Here is a 19091-nt window from a genome sequence, read left to right as displayed (position 1 = left end):
TCTGGGAGCGAGTGATGACGTTGGGATGCAGGGGCTCATGCTGGTAGGAAAATCTTTCCATAATCCACCTGTTTTGCTAATATTTAGCTTCAATATTATTCATCACCAAATCCACATGATTAAAGGGATAGTTCACCCAGAAATGAAAATTTTCACAAAACCAGTCACAAGTCGCACGGGTATATTTGTGGCAATAGCCATTATATGGGTCAAAATTATTGTTTTTTCTTTTATGCCAAAAATCATTAGGATATTAAGTAAAGATCATGTTCCATGAAGATATTTTGTAAATTTCCTACCGTAAATATATAAAACATTTATTTTTGTGAGTGAATGCAGAAAAATTGCGAACATAAATTTAAAGGCGATTTTATCAATTTTTCGGATTCCAGATTTTCAAATAGTTGTATATCGGCCAAATATTGTCCTAATATTGTCCTATCCTAACAAACCATACATCAATGGAAAGCTTATTTATTCAGCTTTCGGATGATATATAAATCTCAATTGCAAAAAATTTACCCATGTGACTGGTTTTGTGGTCCAGGGTCACATATTTGAAAACAACCCAAACAAACACACTAGCACACCAACTTTCATTGCTCCGCCCCTAAAACGGATGTCTCTTTATCATAGCTGAAGCAAAGCAAAATAATTATTAGCAAAAAATGAAGCGAAGATGACGAACGAACAACAAAGAAAAACAAAAAATGCACATACAATAGGCCTACACAAGAGTGTATAAGCAGTAAGAGTTGGTTGTTAGTCGCCAGCAGCCGCAGCACACCAGCTCCAGAGTCCAGACAAACAATGACTCTTAAACTGTCCTGTTACTACAGCCAACATTACAACAACAGTAGGCTATATCTTGATTCTGTTATATTATTCAAAACCAGTGTTACTCACATACAGAGCAGAAACAGCTCAATGGCAGCCATTTTTAGGCCTTCCCGCTCCAACGCTGGAAAGCTTTTCTAATATAAACGCTTGTCCTAAAGCTTTTGCAATCATAACCCTTCTTTTTCAGTGATGTTCCTCTTAACTTTTCTCTTTTGCCAATGTCTCTCAGCCATCTCTCTTTCTACAGCCTTTCTTCAAATCTCCCTCTTGCTCACTCTCTCTCCTCCCCCATTATAAGTGGACACACCCCCTGTTGCTGATTTGCTCACTCTCTCTCCTCCCCCATCATGAGTGGACACGCCCCTTACTGCTGATTGGCTACAAGTGTGTTGTGGTGCTCTCAACAGCGTTTCTCAGAAATCACTTACTGCACCTTTAAACTTCCATCACTATTACTTTTGCTTGTAGTTTGAACAAACCCAAGAAAGGTTAAACATCTAGATTATAATAAAACACCCAGACTAATATGTTGGATGCCCGTATATTGTTCAGTGTTTTTGTCTCAGACCTGGACAGGGACTCTAGAGGAGTAGGTGGTGTGTGTGGGAACAGGTAGAACCTGACACCTCTTTGGATGATGTCCTGTCCTTGGAAGATGGAACAGATCGATATTTGGACTCTCTGGCGTTGTGTGCCCCTACTTATTGACTGATGGCTGTTGGCAGTGGACAGGGGCAAGTCTATAAAAATGACAAATTAGCTGTATTTAGTTCTGTGCCCATCAACATGGTTTGATGGCAACCTGCTGTTCCACTTCCATGAGACCTTTGAGAGCGTTAATCCCGTGACTAAGTGAAAGCAGAAGTTTCGCTGTGGGCTTTCATGGAAGAGTAGCTAATAACAGCATCAGGCTGGTACAATTTTCTGCTCAATAATTGATTTAAGAATGATTTCAACAACTCTTATGACAATAAGCAGAGCAGGAGTATATGGAAAGAGCTATAATACAAGCATAAATGTTGTTAAATTCTAACTCCCCTTTTAAACTTAATAACCAGGCATGCTGGGTAACATAATAATAATCTATAGCAGGTGACTGACTGTGACCTATCTGGATTTACAGATGCAATTACAAAAAAAAGGTTTCTTTCTAGTTCAGGTACAACTGATTATCTAATTGAATTCATTTAAAATAAGCATGAAACAGTTTGAAACTCATGTTGCTCTCCTAATATGATATTTTGAGAAAGAATGTAGGATGGGACTTGATTTTATTAATCAAATCATTTGGATTGGATGGTAAAAAGTGTCTGGATGGCATGTGGTTGTAAGAGAAGGGGATTTATTTCTTCAAAATAACACACACTGATAAATAATGCATAAAAAAGACCAGGAAGGTGATTTAAGAAAGTAAATATAGTGTCAGGTTGACATTAAGGTTTTATCTGTTTATTACTATTTGAGGTTTTATTTTCACAGTAGCCTACTCAAACTCACAATCCTGTTCTGAACAACTCATAAAGTTAATAAAAAAACACTCTTCATTAATAGTTAAAGATGCTCAGGGATGAAAGTGTGTGGTGCAAGCGCCTTTTCAAAGCCTCTAATGCATTTCCTATGTAACCTAGACCATATTGTGCTTCTTCTTTGTGGAGAATTCATGTTTATTGCTGATCACCATGGCAATGCCCACATGCTCATAGTCTTCAGGACGAAACAAGAAGCGTGACTTAAGCTACAGAGAGGAACTTATTATTCAAACACTCCAGGAAGGAAGTTGCATATGCGCAATAACTGGCACTTCTGTTTTTACCGCCAAAATTTCAAGAGTCACATATGCATTTAGTGCAGGAAATCTGATTTTAGAATAAATGATGTCTGTTTTTAGATGGAAAATGTACCTACTTAACCCACCCGCATATAAAACCACTTTAGCAACTGCATAGCAACGCCCTAGCAACCATCCGAAATACCCTAGCAACATGACGATAAATATAACATATATATATATACATATCTAACTTATATTTAGAAAATGTAAAAAGTTATTTATAGTGCATGCTAAGTTTCTGATTTGATGTAGCCTGCACATTTTCTAATGTGCAGTAGATTTGGCGTTTGATGTTGGCACAGCAGTTGCATTTATGGCGAATTCAGTTCAATTATGTTCATGCATGCCATGTGGTCAAATGTATTTTGCATCAGAAGAGGTGTGTGCTCGTTACCATGGCACATCAACAGAGAATAAGGCGATGTGTGGTTGATGTGACAGAAGGTCTGTGGTTTCTGTTTTCAGAGTAACTTCTTTTGGTTTCCCCCTCAGTGGTGACTGGCGCATGCCTGTTCAGAGCGTGTGGTAAAAGCATGTGCCGTCTTCCTTTCATTGGCACGAAAGATTTTTATACAGCAGCCATTTCCTTCAGAATCATGCCAGATGAAAACTCTCCAAAGAAGAAGGGCTCTTGTTGTTTATTGAGAAAGTTTGCATGAGAATGTTTGAATTGTAAATCTGTTGGTGTTTAAATATAATGTTAAAACAATGAGAAACGTGATCTCGTGTTTGGGCTGCAACACTCAAATATAACTCTCATCTGATGCTCTCTCTAATTAAAGACATTGCTATCATCACATTGAACAAAATACATTGTCATATACAGTATTGCAACATAGATGTAGGCCATTTAATGCGGCCAGAGAATTGTTGTAAAAGGACACTAGAGGGCAGTATTTCAGTGTTCAATATTTTTTCTAAATATTTAAATGATTATAAATGGATCCTTATTTTTTTGCCTAATACATAAAATCAACATTTGCATTTCTCACTGGCGGTCAGTTGAAACTGCAGCAGTGATGTGTAGAGTGTTAAAGACATTCTCCATTCAGCAGATGACGGCAACATCTGACCCGTTGCCCATGATATCATCTGTCCCGAGTTTGTGTTGAACACACTCATTTAAATTTCAGATGCTCCACACACTTGTTTCTCTTAATTCTATGTGTAGACTGAAAGTGACTGTATGTTCATTAATACTATTATTAACTGTAATTCTTAATGCTGGCAATCAGTGCAAGTGAACAACATTAGAAGACCATTACAATCAAAGATTGATCCAGTTTGTCGTGTTGCAGCACTAGCATTGACTGTAAAACACTAATGATCATCTATTGATTGCTGATGGAGAACTGTGGGGCTTTTGCAAATTGTATTTGCATTCTGCACTAGTCTAAATTTGTTTTAGACTTTTTTAAACTCAATATTGTATCCTGAAAAGCTTTACATGATCCTGCGATCACATTTCAGGACTGGACAGCTCCATAAAATACACGGATACAGTGTTGGGTGTGATGCATTACTAAGTAATTAATGTAATTATAATGATAATAATGAATAATAAATAAAATAATGAAATTAATGAAAAAATACTGTTCTTTAAAAAATAAAAAATAAAGGGATTACTCTTAATTTGTATGTAATTGCAGTTACTTCTGATGTAATTGCATTAGATACTGTATAGACTATAGAACAATTCTTTAATTCTATATATTCAAAACAATAGTGGATTGAAACGTCAAAATTTAACATCCTTGTATCTTTAAATAAGGAGAAGAACAATTTCAAGAATAATTTATGCAATTTTATATTATTTATTTGAAAGAATTGAAAGAGCAGTTTCATGACTATCCTTGTATTGTTCAACTGGCCGAGGTTGATATGGGATTTAAAAAGTAAATAATGCCATACTTTTTAGAGAGAGCAATTAGTACAGTAATCTAATTACACTGTTGAAAAAGTAAACGTAACATTTTTAGAGTAACTAACCCAACACTATATGTGTGTGTGTGTGTGTGTGTTAGATATAATAAATAAGTTGCCTTTTCTTACCTTATTCTAGTCCGCACACTGTCAGGTCTTTTTAATCTGTTTTAAAGAACACTGAGCGTTAACCCTGTTAACTGATCGAATCAAACTGTTTGTGACTCTTATAGCATTTATAGCACTCGATGATTTGAGGTACTTTCCTCAATCTTTAACACAAAAGGCTTTTTGAAGATATAAATACCTGAGATATAAATACCTCAGTTATTCTACTGTGAGTGAGCGAAGAATGGATTTTTTTCCTCTAAGTGGGTTTGCGAAGGAACAATTATATTTTGTAAATGCACTTACATTTCAATGCATGCACCAAGACATGAGATTGAATTAAGTAATTGAATAAAGGGTGTTTTATTAAACAAGACACGACACAAAGCAATGCATGCCTGGAAGACTTAACATTGGGGATGTCCATTTATGGTTATAAGATGGTCTTGTATTTGCACAATTAAATATATATCCGGACACAAATAAATATGTTGTCAGGTGGATTGGGCTTGTGTGGCTGATGGTCAGGAATAATAGAGTGATGTCACTGACTGCACCGTAGCAGGTGGCAGATGCATTTGCTCTAGCTGTGACATAAATGATTCAATACTTTGAGTGCAGTTGGTTCCCAGTTGCCTTATAGCCATTTGCAAATAATGCATGTATTATTTAGCATGATTAAATTCATGCCGTGAATGATTTTTGCCATAGACACGTACAGAATCAAAAAGACTTAAAGGATTTAAAGTCAACATGAGTGAAATAGAATATTAATTGAGAAAATAGTTATTCATTGGGACTTTATTTTACTTATCAACTTGATATACAAAGATTCAAAAGTTAAAAGTTAAGGTGTTTTTGAAAGAAGTATCTCATGCTCACCAAAGCTGCATTTATTTGATCATAAATATAGAAAAAATGTGAAATTATGAATATTATTGCAATTTAAGATAAGTGTTTTGTATCTGAATTTATTTTAAAATGTAATTTATTACTATTATACTGTTATTACTCCAGTCTTCAGTGTCACATGATCCTTCACAAATCATTCTAATATGCTGATTTGATTTCTTTTTATTATACATTTTGAAAATAGTTATGTCTGTAGCACAACTGTTGTAGGATAAATTACTTGCCAAAGTGTAATACTTAGTGTTATTAGTATGTTGAATCATTATTACTAAGCCAAATTAAAAGTAATAGTTGCGTCATCAAACACTCCAATAATGTTTAATTAATAAATTAATAAATGATGCACAATTTTGATTTCTCATTGTAAAGACAAAAAAAAAGTAACTTTCTATGTGCTTTGCATCTTACACATGCAAACTCATACACAACCACAGTAATTATGTTATGTACCCAATAAGTCCCTGGTTGTACAGCATTCTGGACTGCTATGAATCTGATTATTTGCTAAGCCATTCTTGCATTAGGGTGTCTGCAGTGCTTGTAGTGGAGGCCCCGGTGGAGTTCAAGCTGTGTAGCGCGAGTACTGACCCCCACCCACCCATATAAATCAGGATAACACCAGCTGCCCGGTGACATCACAGCCCCCCGCGTGCTGATTGGAGGATCAGTGCCATAGCCGGTTAGTATGGCTGCAGCTGTGGGATGCTGCTAGAACTAGAACAGACCTGAACGGAGCATCCACACCAGCACGACTCCCAAGCTCCGCTAACAACAGGAAGTCGCCGTCTCATAAAAACTGCCCTCTATTATCAGCCTATCCACAGCGGAGGAGGAGAGAGAGGGAGACAACAGGAGGAGGGGGAGGTTCCATCCTCCAGCACTCAGTCGCACTGTGTTTTCACACGGAAAGCTCCTGCTTCCCAGAGGAAATAAAGGATAGCTGATCTGGTTTTCCTCCCTGAATGACACGCACAATATCACACATGAAGGACACAAAGAAACGGTGGGAATGCAGGGTGCACAATGGCTCACTTTAAGGACGTAGCTGTGAAAAAGACCACGTCTCTGAATCTGGTGACAGGATTCTTTCAGTATCTCCGCGGTAAGTGGGACATTGATGTCTCCTCTCATCTGACTGGATATTTCAGGAGTTTGGGAGCCACTAGCTCAGATTCACATGTAGTCTGTGCTTCACTGAATGTAGGTGAAACAGATGCATGATCCAGATATGCAGTGACACGTCTCTGGGTCATATGGTTCACTAGACATTATTGGGCAGCTGAGGTCTTCCTCGTCTTCCTCCTCGGGAGAGGTAATCACCGTGTTGGCACGGGTCACGGCTGCACACGAGTGCTGATGTTAACCTCTTTACAGCTGCGCATGTTGGATTATAATGGCTGTGGCATGCCATGTGTGCTACAGTACATGGATGCTTCTTAAACATGCTCTGTGCATTGCATTAGAACATGCATGTTGTCTCTTGTGAATATCGTTGGTCTGTCTGAGCCCATCATGTATAAATATGTCTGGTGGGTGTTTGTTGGTGACCTGGATGAGCTTTTCTGTATCTCGAAATGCTCTGCAAGATGTGTATATTGTGTTAGCAGATGTCACACACTTCCATTACTGCTGTTTTGCGAAGTCAAACGTCCCTAATGCTATTGCTCATATTTAGAGTTAATGATCCGAGCAGTAGTAAATAGTTACAGTATTAAACTTTTTCCGATGCCCTGGAAACCACTCAGAACTCCTTTGCAAACGCATAGCAACTCCCTGGCAACCGCCCAGATCATCCTACTGAAGCAACTTCATAGCAATGCCCTTGCAACCACCCAGAACATCCTAGCAATCACTCATAACATCTTCATGACTGCATAGAAACTTTCTAGCAGCTGCTTAGCAACACCCTGGCAACCACCCAGAACATCTTAACAACTCCTTAGCAGTGCCCTGACAGCCACTCAGAAATGCCAGGCTGCATAGCAACAGCCTCGTAACCACCAGAACACTTTCGCAGTCATTTTGTAATGCCCTGGCAACTACACAGAACATCCTAACAATTGCTTGACAACACCTTGGCAACTGCTCAGAACATCTTTTTGGCTGCATAGCAACCACATAGCAACACTTTTAAATGCCTTGGCAACCATTTAAAACATCAAAGCAACTGCATAGCAATGCCCTGACAACCACTCAGAACATCTTCATGGCTGCATAGCAATGGCCTGGCAACCTCTCAGAACTCCTTTGCAAATGCATAGCAACACCCTGGCAGCCACTCAGATCATCCTACTTTAGTAACTTCATAGCAATGCCCTGGCAACCACCCAGAACATCCTAGCAACCGCATCTTCATGGCTGCATAGAAACTTTGTAGCAGACGCTTAGCAACACCCTGGCAACCACCCAGAACATCTTAACTACTCGATAGCAGTGTCCTGACAGCCACTCAGAAAGTCTTTTTAGCTGCATAGCAACAACCTGGCAACCACCTTTGCAGTCACTTTACAATACCCTAGCAACCACACAGAACATCCTAACAACTGTTTGACAATACCCTGGCAACTGCTCAGAACATCTTTATGGCTGCATAGCAATGGCCTGGCAACAACGCAGAATACCTTTGCCACTACATAGCAAAAGACTTGCTGCCGCCCAGAACACACTAATAAATTGCATAACAACAACCTGGTAACCACCCAGAACATCCTAGCAACTGCATAGCAATGCACTAGCAACCATCCCATAACACTGTGGCGATGACTTATGCACAGGCAAGAGCTATTCACATTTTCTTTCGGGAAATGTAAAAATCCAGTTAAATGAAGGTTTCTTAAGAGCTTGTGATTTGCAACATAAGGAGCATATCTTTGTTACTTTTTAGAATATGAATATGTTGTTAATGTTGAGTATATACTATGGGCCAGATTTACTAACAGCTTGCACTTGCACAAACCCTCTCTTTGCCGTTAAAATCTACTGTCAGGATTTACTAAATACACGCAGTGAAAAGTTAGCGGTGAAAAGGCGTGGACAGGGTTATTTTTGCAGCTGACCTTATTGCATATGCATTTGTTTCCCTTTCAGACACAGAATGTATGGGAGGAGAGTATTTAAATGTATCATGCAAGGTGATTTACTAAGGTTTGTGCTAGTCTATTTGCGCCATTATTTAACACCCTAAAAAAGCATGCTTTAAACCAGACGCTAATTTGGTAGATTGCGTTGGTCATTATGGAAATGATCCGGCTGCGTCTGTGTTCTTTAATTTGCGCATCGTCAGTAAATCACATGCAGAACTTTCCACTCCCATCTGCGCTTTTAAGGGATTGCGCTCTAATGCTAATTTGCCCTGTTTAGTAAATCTGGCCCTAGATCTAATGGGAATATTGCCCCATGTTTCTGATATCATGTCAATGTTTTTGCCCATGCCACATGTGGACTCTCTGCTCTCCTGTGCTGGTAAAAAATCTCCGCTCTCGCTTTGAACGCAGGCTTAATGAAACTGTACAATATTCAATATTAAATTTCTCACAAATATAACAAAATAACCTGCTGAGTCATGATGGCTGTGAGCAGAATGAAGAAGACAAGAATCTGTTTTGAACAGTAAAACTTATCTAATCACTTGTTATTGTGTCTCTCTCTTCTGCAGATGAACAGGAGTCAGTGCAGAAAAGAACTTTTACAAAGTGGATTAATTCACACTTGGCCAAGGTAAGATGTTTTGCAATCTTTTTAATCTGAATGCCCCCCAATGTTTTGCATCTAGTACTATTTACACTGGATTACAATTCAACAGTGACTCCAAACAGTTCTGGGGCACTTTGGCACTTTTAAAAATGACACATTTTTCATTTTTCATCAAAGGTTTGTGGTCAGTAAGATCATTGAAAGAAATTAATACTTTTATTTAGCAAGGATGCATTAAATTGATCAAAAGAGTAGTGATACTTAAAATTCAGCTTTGCCATCACATGAATAATACATTTCAAAATATATTGAAATAGACAACAGTTATTTTAAATTGTTATAATGTTTCACAATATTACAGTTTTTACTATATTTTCCATCGAATAAATGCAGCATTATTCAGGGATCGTATAGTTGTAGGGATCGTATAGTTGATCCGTACGGACCAGTCCCCGCGGTTCGAAACGCACGTGATTCTTGGATTTATTGCAAAGTTCAACCATCATAGAGTAAAAGTTTATAATTTGCACGTGTTTTAGGTCATATCAGTTTAAACATTCAAGCAATTTTAAACCATTTGAGTGCAAGAAGATGCAAAAGAGATCTCAATTCGGATCTCGCGCACTGTTTTCTGTGCGCACACACAGAGTTGAGCAGACCACGCGAACACTGAATTTCCGGATGCGTATCATTATATTCAGGGATGCACATAAGTGGTGCGCAGGTGCGCATGCGCTACCCAATTAAACAATGCGTACCAGATGAATTGCCGCAACCCTCATTTGCGTACCTAAGATTTGGGGATAGATAGTTGCGCAATCTGTGGTGTTGGATAGGCCTCAGAACTAGAGATGCGCGGATGGGCTATTTCATCCGCAACCGCATCGCAAAACTCATCATCCGTCCGCCATCCATCCGCACCAACGTTTTTGACCAACGTTCAAAACCGCACCCGCCCGCCATCCGCTGATTGGGCAATGCAAAGCGCTGCTGATGACAGCCGCGAGACTAGAAAACTCTCTTACCTCAGAATATCAGCAGTGAACTCCGTCTCCGATCGGCGCACATGGACAAAAATAAATAAATGATTTAAATAAATAAATAGCCTAAATTAAACGAACTTCGGCAAACCTGACCGTACAATATTTTCATTGTAGCCTAATAGAAAACGCATTTTGGCACATCATTTAGGATTTTTCGTTGGTGCGCCATCAGCTAGCCTATGCCTACAAAAGACAGATGAAATTTAATATTAATAATTGATCCATGTCGGTATACACAGCCTAATATTTTACACTTAGGCTATAATTAAAAAATAGCCTAAACAATCAAGCCTATTTACTTTTTTTATTTATTAAAACCAGGAAATTGGTTAATGAAACATGGATTAAAATTAAGATACAATTAATACAAAACGAAATTCGCTTTAAAGAAAGGCTTTGTGCTTTCTGTTTGAGGTCTCTGTGAAAGTTTGAAAGTCTTTTAGTGCCGCGGCGCTTTCAGAGTGGTCGCGTCCGTAATGGAGAACTGTCACTCACGTAAGATTGTTTTTTCCTCATAAATGACAAAATACTTAAAAAAAAAAAAGACAAACCATCAATTTAAAAAAATATATATATAAATAAAGGATGGATTTATAGCGTTTTGGGGGAAAAATGGATGGATGACCTTCTATTGCCTTTGTTTTTAATTCTCCTTTTTTGAGTTTGTCACGTAAAGTTACCTCCTTCGCCGGCATTGCCATCTCTGATAATAACAAGCAGTCTGCATAGACTCGACTAGGCCATATTAGCCTACTGCCTGATAAAAATTTGACTATTTTAAAGTGTGCTCGATTTTTTTTATTTATTTTTTTTATTTGGATGTAGGTATAGTCAGATAACAATATTTAACAATATATTATGCATCCCTCTAATTTGTTCCTCCCGTGAGGTGGGTTAAGGAAAAAATGCATTTGAAAATGTGAGGACCAAGCAACAACCCCAGGTTCTCCCCTGAGAACAAGACCAAAAATGTTATGTGCACCCCTGATTATATTGGATCCGTGCATTAGCTCTTAAAGTGACAACAGCTTAATAAACCTGCTGCTGTCTGTGTATATCTGTGTATGTCTGCATATCTTATATATCGTTAAACAAGTATCACATGGATGGGAAAATGCATGGAAATGATATGCAGATGACGTTATGCATAGTAAAACTAGGCTTTGCAAGCTCCATATGTGATTATTTCGGGAAGGAGACGGGGTGGAGATGCATGTACGCACTATCTTCCGCTGACTGGGTTTTATAAAGGGAATTTTGCGCAGGTTCTGGCATATAAATCTGAAAACGTTTGTGCGTACACAAAATCTAGCTTTTGTGCGGACACACATTTAGGATGAAATCTACGGAAAGTTTTATACATGAGGCCCCTGGTGAAACTGTTTTCATGTTGCAACATTTATCAAAATATCACAATGTCAGTTTTTTTCCAATATCGTGCAATCCGACAGTCGCTAACTAAGTATATAATGCTAGATATATGCTGATGCTGATTTTACTCTGAGGGAACACACCACCATCTTAAGCAGTGATGGCTGTGTTCCCGTCCTCCTGTCTTCCTGACCCATCATCCTTGAACAGCGAATGGTCCATGTGATTAGTTTTGTAGCCTAATGTCATAATGACTCTAAAGGGCAAATGTCTGTGTAACTGAGTAAAGCTCAGATGATTAAAGGCTGTTCGGTGTCTGGACAGTAAACAGTGAGTGAGGGGGCGTAATGCTGTAATACTCTAATAAAAATCATGAAGGGCGCTGTTTGTGCTGTGTGCTTTGAGGATGAATGCTGTGTTGTGATGGCGTCCAACTGCCATGGCCAAGATGAGTGGGTGATCTTGTGTTAGTACGCTGAGCATTAAAGATTCTGAAAAACTGCTGTGAATTTATGAAATGCGGACATATATAGTACTGTAGTTGATTATTATGCATATATGGAAGCCCATTTCCTCCACATAAAAACATGCTTTGGTAAATCATATTTATAGTAATGTTTATAATGCCATAGTTATGACATCCAAAGATGAAACTGACATAATTATGTCACCTAAAATATAAAAGTCAAAATTATGATGTAAAAAAGTAAGGCTGTACAATATAAAAAGACTTGAATAGCTCTATTTGAAAGTATAAGTCATAATTCTATGACATAAAATACATTGGGCCCTATTTTAACGATCTGAAACGCAAGTATCAAGCGCGAAACGCAAGTAACTTTGTAGGTGGGTCTTGGGCGCTGTTGCTATTATAATTGCTATTGTAACGGCGGATTTGCCAGGCGCGCGCCAGGAGCGGTTCACAGCCAAGGAGAGCAACGCTCTCGTCACGGCCGTAAAAGACAGAGAAGTGACATTGGGGATGGAGAAACACACCCAAATTAGCTTCGGTTAAACAGGTGTATGATAATTTGGGTAAATGTGTAAGCTAGATGTATGCTTTTATAATAAATTGTATCTATCTATCTATCTATCTATCTATCTATCTATCTATCTATCTATCTATCTATCTATCTATCTATCTATCTATCTATCTATCTATTGTAATAATGTATGATTTGCAAAAATGAAAACTGCTGCTTCTGTGTAGATTAGAGAATCAAAGTGTATGCGCGTTGTGCACACGCTACATTGATTATGGCCAAGCATGCGCCCTTAAAATAGCATCTGAATAACATGCGCAACGCGCCACTGACTTTAAACTAGTTTTTTTTGGTCAGTTGCGGAATTGTTTTCTAAACCTGCAAAATAGCACCAGCGAACGTTTGCGCATATATATATATATATATATATATATATATATATATATATATGAAATATTTTGACCTCAGGGACAAAATTAAATGACTAAAAATATATGACCACTTTTAGGGAGGATGTCAGAGTCCACTTCCTCTGTTTACAAGTCAGATAATCTGTGTTGGCATGTTGTGTCTCTTGTCTTGTTAAGGTATTGGCATGGGACAGACACGTATGTTTGACAGGTGAAAGTGTTTTAACTGGACAGAGACATTCTATCGTACTTTGTTACATTCGAAATTGTTGAGATATTTCTCCTGAACGCAACTTGCGTTATGTGGAAATGTGGATTGAATATGCTTATAGAGACAAGTGTGTTTCTGGGAAGTCTTGGACACTGTAGGTATGTGCAGATGGTCGTCGAGAGGGGCTGGAACAATTCTCAGTGGGAAGAAGCATGCTTCGCTCCTGAGGTCTTTGACATGTGTGCCCAGTGTTTTCAGATGGTGTGATTAAGAATCAGCAACAGAGCATTAGCAAGATCATTTCAGATACAATCAGTCAAGCCTTGGTCAGCGTTATATGGGTGCATTTTACATTTTGAGAAAGTGATTAATTTGAAAAAGTGGTTAATTTCAGATTTTTTAGAAGATTATAGATTCTGTCAGATAACTGATTTCTTTAAAGTTAACATTTGCTACCCAATTTACTGCCATAATGTGAATTATTTTAGGGTCCATTTACATGATATAATACATAATATATTGGGTTAAAATGATGCTGAGAGAAATATTGAGGATGACCATTTTACAGATTAATTTGACATTTCTACAAATGTCCATTTTTCAATAATCAATCAGAATAACTTATGTTCATCCCCTACTGACAAACATAAACATAACAAATCAGATTAATTGATAATTGATAATTTTTTAATTGGAAACGGATTAAATGGATGATCATGTCAGTAAACAAATAATGCCAAATGGAATAGTTTTTTTTATGATACTTAAACAACTTTTATTTTGTCAATTTAAATCTAAAAATATGCATATACAAAACTAAAGACATAAGACTAGCCTTTATTTCAAAATGTCTTTAACAAAGTGCATTTGCTAATACAGTGAAGAGAAGGTAGAAAAACAGGGCAAAAAAAGGCATCCTCATGAAAATACATTTGAAAATAAAAGGAAGTTACTATATTTTTGTTGATGTGGTTGGTAGCAGAAATGGCTTTAATTGCACATAGTAAATGATGAAATCAGCAATCCATTGTTGAAGTCACATGGTTTCGTATAATGACCCACATCTTAGAAACTAAACGCGGAGCTGTTGTGAGATGCTGTGTGTGTTGTTGCCCCTCCCTCTCTCCTCATTATGCGTGATTAGTTGCTTTGGTGACGTGGCACTTTGCAGCACACAAAGAGAGGATAATCTGACACAAATGGTGGGTTTAAGTATTCCAGTCAGTGCAGATTGCACTGAGGGGCCTTTTGTTCCACACAATCTGCTGCACAACAGTTCAAAGCACGGCTACGGAGAGCTTGAAGAATCCCCGTAATGTGTGCAGCGAGTGGGTCCACTGCAGTCCATGCTGTGCAGGAAGCACACGATCTGTGCATATTAACTGAGCTGCAGAATATGCCATGTAATGCTTCATGCCTGCAATACACTGTCTGAGAGCGTGTGGGTCCGTCTGCTTGTTGGCCTCTCTGTCCAGCTATTGTTTTGTAATCTAGATTTACATTTCTTGCTTCCTTTATTTTCTCATTAGTCAGCATGACTAAAGCAAATGTGTTTGCACATTACTTTCGTGATGGAAAGTTTTGTCTATTTTTGTTTGACCTCTGACTTCTCTCTTATATTTTCCTATTGTGTCCATTTCCTTTAATATTTTAAAGCAGATTTGCACTTTTTGTGATTTTTGTACAGGAGCAGCTGATTTTCAATCTAAACTCCTGTCTGAATCATGTCTATATACTTCAGGATAGTGCTTGCCCTTACAAATATGGTACAGTAGCATTATGATGATGCAGTTATTAGAGAGTAATACTACATTGGTTCACTAAGTTTGGGGTTGGTAAGATTTTTGTTAATGTTTTTAAAAGAAGCCTCTTCTGCTCACCAAGACTGCATTTATTTTAATTAGGGCTGTCAAACGATTAATCGCGATTAATCGCATCCAAAATAAAAGTTTGTTTTTACATAATATATGTGTGTGTATGGTGTATAATTATTTTCTATATATAAATACACACACATGCATGTATATATTTAAGAAAAATGTGTTATTTATATATAAAATATTTATATATAATATAAAGTATATATAATATAAATATATATACACAGTATATACATGCAAATATTTCTTAAATATATATATGCATGTGTGTGTATTTATATATAGAAAATAATTATACACCGTACACACACATATATTATGTAAAAACAAACTTTTATTTTGGATGCGATTAATCACGATTAATCGTTTGACAGCCCTAATTTTAACATAAATACAATAAATACAGCAATATTGTTAAATATTTGTACGTTTGTGAGTAACTGTTTTCTATTTGAATATATTTTAAATTTTAATTTAATCTCTGTGATGCAAAGCTGAATTTTCAGCATCATTACTCCAGTCTTCATCATTCTAATATGATTAATATGCTGTTCAAGAAACATGTACTATTATTATCAATATTAGTATGAACAGTTGTGCTGCTTCATATTTTTGTTGAATCTGTGATAAAAAAAATTCAAGATTCTTTGAGGAATAGAAAGTTCAAAGAACAGCATTTATTTGAAATAGAAATCTTTAGTAACATTATAAATGTTTTTTTCTGTCGCTTGTTTGATCAATTTAGTGTGTCTTTCCTGAATAAACGTATCAATTTATAAAAAAAACACTTTATTTTACAGTGTCTTTGTTACATGTAGTTACTGTAGTAATTACTATAAATTGTGCTTAATTACATGCATCTAACCTAAACCACACCCTAAACCTACCCTAACCCTATAGTAAGTACATGTAGCTAATTATTATTACTCAGTATTTAAATGTATAATTATACTGTAACACGCACACCTTAAAATAAAGTGTAACCAAAAAATCTTACTGACCCCAAATATTTGAACGGTATGAATATGATACTGAAAAATAAATTTGCATGTGCTTTTGAAAATAAAGTTTATTTGTGCGTGTGTGTGTGTGTGTGGTTTCATCTGCCTGCACAGCTTGTAGTTTCAGTCTTTGTGTGTTCGGATTCATGACAAGTTTGATTAAAGCGTGATGTGAGAGGGAAACGTAAAAGAGTGTGTTTCAGTATTCATGAAGAGATAAAGACCCCTCATAAACTGACACTTTACCAACTCTTGTTTGAACATCTCAATATGAACCTAACACTTCTTCAGTTGATCTGAGCAGCTATCCACATTCGTTTTTTTACCTCTACACTATCAAAAAATCATTCAATTGTATCTATTTTTATTTCTCCAAAGGAACTTTTTTGAGAAATATCTGTGACAACTTGTTATACTTTGTGTATGCTGAGCTACTGTATGAAATAGTATATTCTGAGCAATACATTTGAATTCCTCTGGGAATGAAGTGGGACGGACCTAAAAGCATTCATATGCATTTATTCAGCAGATGATCTAAACCGACTTATAAAGTAGAAAAAGAATAAACTAGAATGAGACTAAAAACTAGAATAAATTATAGCGAGAACACCATAGCACAATGGCATAAAGCGTCCAACACATTTGCATTCAAAGAGTTAATCAATTTCATCTTTTTTTTCCTCTCTTCTTTTTGTCCTTTTCCAGCACAAACCTCCGTTTGAAGTCAACGACCTCTTTGAGGACATCAAGGATGGGGTGAAACTGCTGGCTCTGTTAGAGGTGCTGTCTGGACAGAGATTAGTAAGTGATGCAATATCTGCAGATTATCCCTTTGTGAAACCTCTGCATTCAGCACAGGAGCAGCTGGCGCGTGCCAGCCTTCAATGTCTGTTTAATGCCGAGATGATGGGCTCATTTCTGCTCCTGATAAACCTTTCTTATTTCCCTGCAGCCATGCGAACAGGGCCGCCAACTCAAAAGGATCCACTGGGTGTCCAACATCGGCACAGCTCTTAAGTTCCTGGAGGGAAGGAAGGTAGGTGACCCTATAAACACTGGTGATCTCATCTGTCTTCATTAAATGGTGATATTCTGTGTAACACTCCCAGCCGAGTCATGTTCTGCAGCACCTTTCAAACTGTCTTTTAAAAATGAATTAGCTTGTGTTCATTTAAAGAAGTATTACTATAAAAGGATATACCAGAGATATGCTCTGGTCAAAATCAGGCAAGGACAATAACTGAAAAGGATGTTAATAAAGAGCTAAAGTTAGTTATTGCTGGGTGAAGAATTGACAGAATATTTTGAAATGTGGATATCAAACTGATTTGTGTAATTTGATCAATCATGGTAAATGTTTTTAGCCCCTTTCACACTTTGATAATGTTTTGGTTCAGGATGTGACATGTAATGTCTCCGTCTTAAGTTCGCTTATAATCTGCGGAATCACGCATGCATTTTTTTTAAATTCGATCGTAAATTAGCGCATCACGTACCGTTCCACTAAGCTGGCGAACGATCTCAGCTTCAGCGTCATCACTTCGACACACCCCTTATGGCATTGGTCCTGATCCCGACAATGTTACTAGGTCCCCATGTTCACGTTCACACAGAGCAATTTTATGGCAATTTTCTGGGATCAACGCTCTGTGTGAAATGGGCTTTAGTGTGACACAAACCAACTAACACCTCAAAACATCTCAGAATCCATCAAATCCATTGACAATACTGCATTTTTGTGTTTTTGTTTGTCACTTCAATGTAATTAAGCATTTTCTGATAAAGGGAATTTTATAAAAGATATGACATAGAAGAAAAATGTATGAATTAATTGCCAATTAGAATATTATTTTATATTTAATATATATTTTGATTTGAAATTTTTTCCTTTTTGATGTTGGCAACATCCACTCAACAAAAAAAAGAAATAGTGAAATGTTTTAAAATGTAACACTATTTTAACTTCATTGTGATATAAGAAAAACTAATATAATTTCAATCTTTGAGTTTTTTTTTTTTGTTTCATATTTTATCCAATATATACCCTACTGTTCAAAAGTTTGGGGTCTGTAATGTTTAAAAAATGTTTTTGCAAGAAGTCTCTTATGCTGTATTTATTTGATTATAAATACACTAAAACATTAAGATCGTGAAATATTATGTCACATGATCCTTCAGAAATAATCAATACGCTGATTTGCTGCTCAAGAAACATTTCTTATTGTTATCAATTGGTATCAACAGTTGTGCACTTTAATGTTTTTGTGAAACCATGATATTTTTTTCAGGATTCTTTTTTGATGAATAAAAAGTTCAAAAGAACAGCTTTTATTTGAAATTGAATTTTAAATGTCTTTATTGTTATCTTACTGACCCGAAACTGTTGAATGGTGGTAGTGTTGAACTGCACAGTAGGAACGATCCAGCCTAATCCTCAGTCATATCTGAGCATTGAATATGTCCATATGTCCCAGTCCGGTATTTGTCATCATAGTGTTTTCCTAACTGTGTCCTCTCTCTTACCATGTCTCGTCTCAGTCTGTGTACCGAGGGTCTCCGGTCAGTACTTCTCCTAGTCACAGTTCTCACAAACACCTGCTCTTGTTACGCATACCTGCATTTGATGATGCGTATCGTATGCAGTGAGCAGCTTCATTATTTACCGATCTCTGCTGTAGGGCTGAAAGAGCTGCAATTATTTTTTAGAAAGCTTGTTTTTTTTTACAGCATCTCTTATGATGTCCATGACTGGCTGACCATGAGCAAATTGCAGTTTTCTCTATTCACTCACATGTTCCTCATATTCCCTGTGCATTCACATTGGCCTATTCCTCAAGAAGGGAATAAGTCTGGCTGCTTGATTTTATTAAAGTCAGTATCAAAAT

At 37.0% G+C, this 19091-nt stretch overlaps 1 protein-coding gene across 19 annotated transcripts in view; it reads left to right on the top strand.

Annotated features, from left to right (window-relative positions):
- syne1b (spectrin repeat containing, nuclear envelope 1b) overlaps positions 1-19091 on the top strand; it is a 138574-nt gene that overhangs the window by 2051 nt on the left and 117432 nt on the right. For 14 of the 19 annotated variants that reach the window (XM_079853910.1, XM_079853918.1, XM_079853923.1 and 11 more), the window contains exons 1-4: positions 6405-6716; positions 9270-9331; positions 16912-17007; positions 17159-17242. In XM_079853910.1, coding sequence (XP_079710036.1) covers positions 6638-6716; positions 9270-9331; positions 16912-17007; positions 17159-17242 — 321 coding nt within the window. In that variant the 5' untranslated portion in view covers positions 6405-6637. Of the gene's footprint in view, positions 1-6404; positions 6717-9269; positions 9332-16911; positions 17008-17158; positions 17243-19091 lie in introns of those variants that run through there. The other 5 variants (XM_079853920.1, XM_079853917.1, XM_079853915.1 and 2 more) reach the window with 1 other exon arrangement.

This window comes from Squalius cephalus, assembly GCF_949319135.1.
Source record: "Squalius cephalus genome assembly, chromosome: 20".
NCBI lineage: Eukaryota > Metazoa > Chordata > Actinopteri > Cypriniformes > Leuciscidae > Squalius > Squalius cephalus.
Note: the sequence above shows the minus strand (reverse complement) of the source record. Positions and strands in the feature narration are given on the sequence as shown.